Below are 6,657 nucleotides of genomic sequence, written 5' to 3' on the forward strand. Positions count from 1 at the left end.
TTGGAATGGAAAGTTACTGGTATGAGAAAGAACATCTTATCGTCACACATCACAACTAAATCAAGGTTTGAGTATCTGTTGAGGAGTAGCTTAATGCAAAGGGACAGATAAAAAATTCCAATAAATGTTAAGAATGGCACATTGGTCACCAAATGTCTAAACATGTTGTACCGTGCTGAACAGGCAGCTATGTTTACCTTCTCAGGATTGGGACTGTGTAGCTTTCAGCCTTAACATTTGGTCTGTCGGCTTTTTTCGAGTCCCATGTAGGTGACCTGGCCGCCTTGTCTATGTAATCTTATTCATTATGATCTAATTCCTCCTTTGCTGTGAGACATCATATGAATACGGGCTCCGACGACAGCTGGGTGTGGGTTCTGATACTGAAACATTTCATGTAAACATTCAATATATGACAAGGACATTATATTTGGTTTTCCAATCATAAAATGGTTTAAGATTAGATCATGTTTATTGACTTTTATTAATATAGTAAATACTGGACCCATTCGTCCAGGAGGAGTTCGGTCAAATTAACATTTCAGTCCTATACATTTCTGATCATAAAGTTTGTATATAAATATAATGAAGCAATGAAATAAGTAGACGCATCAAAATGCTAAGTCCGGTTCCAAATCCATATTGTGTGGGTATAACATGTCAGCACCACAGCCTTCCACATCTCTGATATCTTCCTCAATCTATTCCAACCTCCTGTCATGAGGTCAATAAGTGAAAATGCTGCACCTCACTAAATGTTTATTTGCACACTGTGTAAGGGGGTCCCTTCAACCAGTGGATGTCTACTCTGTCAAGTCACTTCCTGTGTCCACTTAGGCTCCTGCTGATATCAAATGGTCTCGTTACTGTAATCCTTCTAGAGTGGGTCATTGGCCCCTGATTCCATATGCATGAAATTATGTCTTGTCCACTCTCTGCACTTCCTCGTTCTGGAGCTCCATGGGTGGGTTTGGCAGTGAGAGTTTTGGCCCAACGGGGAAAGCCTTTTTCCGTGGGAATGTGGGGGCCTCAAGGGGCCTCTGGGGCTTACACAGTGTCAGCTTCCTCCAGAGGAAGCGCAGCACCGAGGGGCTGAGGATGATGAAGAGCCAGGGGTCGATGATGGAATTGAAGGACAGCAGGCGGAGAGCAGCGAGATCAGTGCCATAGCTCTCATTTGACCTGCCCATGAAGTTGATGAACACACGGAGCTATGGGGGACACACACACACACACAGACAGACACACAAACAAAGAGAAAATGCATCACAGTCAGTTATTCAGAATTTCAATATCAACAAAATATGGTTATCAAGTAAGACAGTATCCTTATGATCTATTAAAGGCCAGGGAGTATTGGTTGCAGCTAGTAGGCTTGAGCAATAACAGGTGCAAGAACACTGCAATAAGTACATGGAAATATAATACATAAATAATCACAGTATGTCAATGGTCTTGCTCCTTGTAAGCCTTTCATTATTGACATGTTAAATGTTTAAATTGGGTTGTTGTTGTTTTTGATGATGTAACAGGACATGGCTTGGGACATGGTTATGTTAAAGAGCACTATTTTGAACTGTAACATATGTGAAGAAGAGATGCTTGGGTTGAGAGAAGGGAGGACACACACACACACACACACACACACACACACACACACACACACACACTGCACATTAGACAGTGTCTCAATATTTTCAACACTTTGACCTGCAACATCGAAACGAATTCTCTTACCACTAAAGGAAACGAACAGATGACAAAGGTCACCGTTATGAACACCAAAAGCAGAAGATGCTCCACTTCCTCCGTCATAGAGAGGGATCTTTGGTAGAACCGTATCCGTCGCGTTAAAACACGCGCTTTGCACCTCCTATACATCATAATTAAGTGGTAGACGACAGATAAGTTACAGACCACTGTGGTAGAAATCATGAGGAGAGTCAATGACGCATACACACCGACGTAAACTTTTGGTTTGGTTTCTAATGGGACCATGTCAAAGAAGCACCAAGTCCCCGGGCAATATTGAACGTATTTTCCAAAGCCCACGAAAGGTGCTAGGCAGAAAAGGATGCAGATCAGGTAGATGAGTGTAATGGTGATGTATCCGCAGCGTTTTCTTAAGTGCCGTTCGTAAAAATACGGGTGTCCAAAGGAGAGGTAGCGCTCCAAAGCCATGGCACACAGAATGGCCAAAGTGGCGAGGCTGAAAAAAGTCATGCTGAACCCAAAATAGTTGCATACTGCTCCGTTTTCACCCATACCCATCAAGGTCCTGTTTTGTGTATAGGAGGCTAGTACGAGAGGACTGACGGAGAAGGTACCCAGTAGGTCCGTAATCACCAGCGCGGTCACCAGCACCTGGAAAAGGGTTGGACTTTGCCTCCGGCGCCGCATCTCCAAAAGGACCAAGGCGATTAAATTTCCGAGAACTCCCGCCGAGAACATTGCCGCGGACATATAGAGATTTCCGGACGAGACATTGTCTCTGTCACCGCAGGTTAATTTAGCTTTGTAATCCATAAAAAAAGTAGTAACCTACTCCACTAAGCGGTAAGCGCATGGCCTGATCAATGTGACTGTTATGTTATACTGTTACCCAGATCAGTTCACACAAAAGAACAACGTCCGCATCCAACTGACATAAGAAAAGCGGCTCATCTCGTGTCAACAAAAACGCGGATTTCTTTTCAGTCCCACCCACACACGCAACCATGTGGTTCACTGTGCTGAGAGTGTGGTGTGAGCACACACTGTGCGCGTTCCTCTGCCCAGGCGTTGCTGACGCATTTCAGATCTTAAAACGCATGGATAGGTATAAACTAATGCCGCGTTCAAAACAACTGGGAGCTCGGAACTCAGAATTCGCAATTCTTCGACTCCGAGTTCCCAGTTGTTTTGACCGCGGCGTGTCATATACTGTCAGCCTGCTCAGGTGGAGAAGTGCGCACTACCCACTATTCATTCATTTTTGAAGATTGTATTACTTACCCTCGGATTTAATTTGTTTTCAGTTTTTGTTTAGGCCTACTGTTATATGTCTGCCTGATAAATGCCACTTTAATATGTAGCCTTCTTTTGTATAGGCCTACAGGTCGAGAGTGGTGGCAGATGGCAGGGGCTCATAGTAAAACATGGAAATAATGTATGGAACTGTATCCAACATCAAACAAATCATTTCCATGTGTTTCATACCATTGCACGTATCCCATTCTAGCCATTACTATGAGCCGACATCCCCTCACCAGTCTCCTCTTCTTTCAGGGATGTGCTTGTCGTGACTTCTGATGAATAAAGATATTGTACAATGATATTGTGGAAAATAAGGAAGAAAATCATGTATTTTATTTATTTACACAAAGCCACACTGGGACACTTTGGACTAACTCCTTGAGATCCACAACTAGTGACTTCTCAGGCCTTCAAAGGCTTACCTTTAATGAATTGGACCTGGAGTTCCTATCAGCTCAAAATGATTTGTTTTCATATCGTATAAAGCTGTTCTTTCTTTTTAAACAGAGCTGTCTTTATTAAGAGCTGTCATTTTATTGTGAGGAACTGTAGTTTTATCAGATATTTATTCTGTTTTGTGAGTGATATTTCTTGTTGAAGATAAAGTAAAAGATAAGGTAGAAGATATTGTAGAAGATAAGGTAGAATATATTGTAGGAGATAAGGTAGAATATAAGGTAGAATATAAGGTAGAATATATTGTAGGAGATAAGGTAGAATATATTGTAGGAGATAAGGTAGAATATAAGGTAGAATATAAGGTAGAATATATTGTAGGAGATAAGGTAGAATATATTGTAAAAGATAAGGTAGAAGATAAGGTAGAAGATAAGGTAGAAGATATTGTAGAAGATAAGGTAGAATATATTGTAGGAGATAAGGTAGAATATAAGGTAGAATATAAGGTAGAAGATATTGTAGAAGATAAGGTAGAATATATTGTAGGAGATAAGGTAGAATATAAGGTAGAATATAAGGTAGAATATATTGTAGGAGATAAGGTAGAATATATTGTAAAAGATAAGGTAGAAGATAAGGTAGAAGATAAGGTAGAAGATATTGTAGGAGATAAGGTAGAATATATTGAAGGAGATAAGGTAGAATATATTGTAGGAAATAAGGTAGAATATAAGGTAGAAGATAAGGTAGAAGATATTATAGGAGATAAGGTAGAGGATATTGTAGGAGATAAGGTAGAAAATAAGGTAGAAGTTATTGTAGGAGATAATGTAGAAGATATTGTAAAAGATAAGGTAGAAGATAAGGTAGAAGATGTTATAGGAGCTAAGGTAGAAGATATTGTAGAAGATAAGGTAGAGTATATTGTAGGAGAAAAGGTAGAATATAAGGTAGAAGATATTGTAGGAGATAAGGTAGAATATAAGGTAGAAGATATTGTAGGAGATAAGGTATGCATATGTTACTGTAAGTCTCTTTGGATAAAAGTGTATAGTAAATAACATATATTATGATTATTAAAATAATAATGAAATATCAGACAGAGGAGTACCTGCCTAGATAAATGTCTCACCTGTATGGAATGAATCGCAGTTATCCCATCTCACTGTGTACCCCAGGTAAGACTGTCAACCACAGACCATATCAGCTCTATATCTATGCTGTCAACGGTCAACCAATCCATACAAGTGAATTGATCTGGGGCTGTATGTATCAAGTGCTAATCTAAGATCAGTTACAAGACACTTTATGAATACAGGTCCAGATAGTTAAAATATATCTGAGGCCTGTTTTTAGGAACTAAATCTATGATGTATGAATCATTTATCCTAAGGGCAGAATTCAGCTCAGCAGTTGACTGTTTTTCTAGACTCTCTCCACTAGATGGCGGTCTTAGTAGGGTCTACTGTCTACTTCGAGAAACGCTAATGGCTGTTCATCTTGAGTTTACACAAGACAACAAACAGTAAAAACATAAAAATACCTTGGATAACTGAGATAAGAAAGGTTATACTTCATTGGATATTGATATAGCCTCCAAAATGGACTTGCAGTGCTACAGGGTTATATTAAATGTGTTTTGTGTGTGAGGGTATCACTATGGATTAGGGATTGAACCCTCTTTGACCTTAGTCATGGTCATTGGATATCTTTATTTGTATTTATTCTTTATTTATTTAGGCAGGGAGTTCCATTGAGACAAAAGCCTCTGTTGGAAGATGATATAAAACGTTATAGTATATTCATACCTCTTCCCTCAGTTGGTGTGATGAACCAATGGGACATGTTGACTACCTGACTGAGACTATGAGGCATACAATAAACATGGTAGCATTTAATAACTACCTTTCATTCAGATCTCTCTCTAAGTGCTTTCTCACTCGCCCAGAAACAGAAGACACATAATTCCAAGAAATTAAAGAACCACAGTGGGAGAGGAGGGAGAGAGAGAGAGAGAGAGGGGAAGGAGTCTCTCTCTCTCTCTCTCTCTCTCTCTCTCTCTCTCTCTCTCTCTCTCTCTCTCTCTCTCTCTCCCCCCCCTCTCTCTCTCTCGGCCTTGAAAGAGAGGTGTAAATGGGTACGACACATGCATGACACACACACACACACACACACACACACTCACACACACACACACACACACACACACACACACACACACACACACACACACACACACACACACACACACACACACACACGTAATACTACTAGCCACTTAACTGGCAGAGTTGGTGGACTTCAGAAAAGCAAGCGATAACTACGTTTTTTTACATTCACTTTGGCAGTAATTTCAGAACCTTGTGGTCATTTTCAAAACTAGACACAAAACTCAAAGCGGTCATCACTTGTAACTGTCACGCCCTGGCCATAGAGAGGCTTTTTATTCTCTATTTTGGTTAGGTCAGGGTGTGACTAGGGTGGGCATTCTATGTCCTTTTTTCTATGTTTTGTATTTCTATGTCTTGGCCTGGTATGGTTCTCAATCAGGGACAGCTGTCTATCGTTAGGTACCCTTTTCCCCCACCTGTTTTGTGGGAAGTTAACTTTGTTCAGGGCACATAGCCCAAAGCTTCATGGTTTGGTTTTGTTCTTTGTTTTGGCTGCGTCATTTTTAATAAAAAGAAAATGTACACTTACCTTGCTGCACCTTGGTCCAGTCCTTCAGCCAGCCGTGACATGTAACACAGGCTGTCCAATGTTCAAAACACTGCATTGTGCATTCATATCTTTAAAGAAACCTTGCACTTGCAGAATCATTGGTTCAAATAACTAATTTATTATGAAATACCATAGGAACATTAATTTAGGTCCCACACACACAAGATACCGATAGTTTCCCTGTGTAGTTGTTCGTACAATCATTAAATATTGTAGTACAAAATATGTGATACATGTTTCATTATGGTACTATACGTAAATACATCACTGTAAAAGGACTAGTAGAGAGAATACTACAGACACAGTGGAATCACTGAACAAAATCTGAAATGTATTTTGAAATACAATAAAATCACAACATAGGTTTCTTTGAATTGAAGCAGAAATGATTAGCAATCAAAAAAGAAAACAACCACAAAAGGTCAACTGTAGTGTTCCTCACCTGGCTTACTGTAAAACATCACTGTAGTGTTCCTCACCTGTCTTACTGTAAAAAGCAAAACAAAGGATTGATTACTGTAC

At 39.9% G+C, this 6,657-nt stretch overlaps 1 protein-coding gene across 1 annotated transcript; it reads right to left on the reverse strand.

The window, feature by feature from the left end:
• Positions 1–465: 465 nt before the first annotated feature.
• Positions 466–2,744, reverse strand: LOC112217917 (prostaglandin E2 receptor EP2 subtype). The gene is made up of 2 exons (XM_024378527.2): positions 1,738–2,744; positions 466–1,211 (listed from the first exon to the last, which is right to left on the reverse strand). Exons 1-2 carry the CDS (start codon positions 2,524–2,526, stop codon positions 918–920), a joined length of 1,083 nt encoding a protein of 360 aa, XP_024234295.1. The 5' UTR covers positions 2,527–2,744; the 3' UTR covers positions 466–917.
• Positions 2,745–6,657: the final 3,913 nt, after the last annotated feature.

The sequence above is a fragment of the Oncorhynchus tshawytscha genome, linkage group LG18 (genome assembly GCF_018296145.1).
Source record: "Oncorhynchus tshawytscha isolate Ot180627B linkage group LG18, Otsh_v2.0, whole genome shotgun sequence".
Classification (NCBI taxonomy): domain Eukaryota; kingdom Metazoa; phylum Chordata; class Actinopteri; order Salmoniformes; family Salmonidae; genus Oncorhynchus; species Oncorhynchus tshawytscha.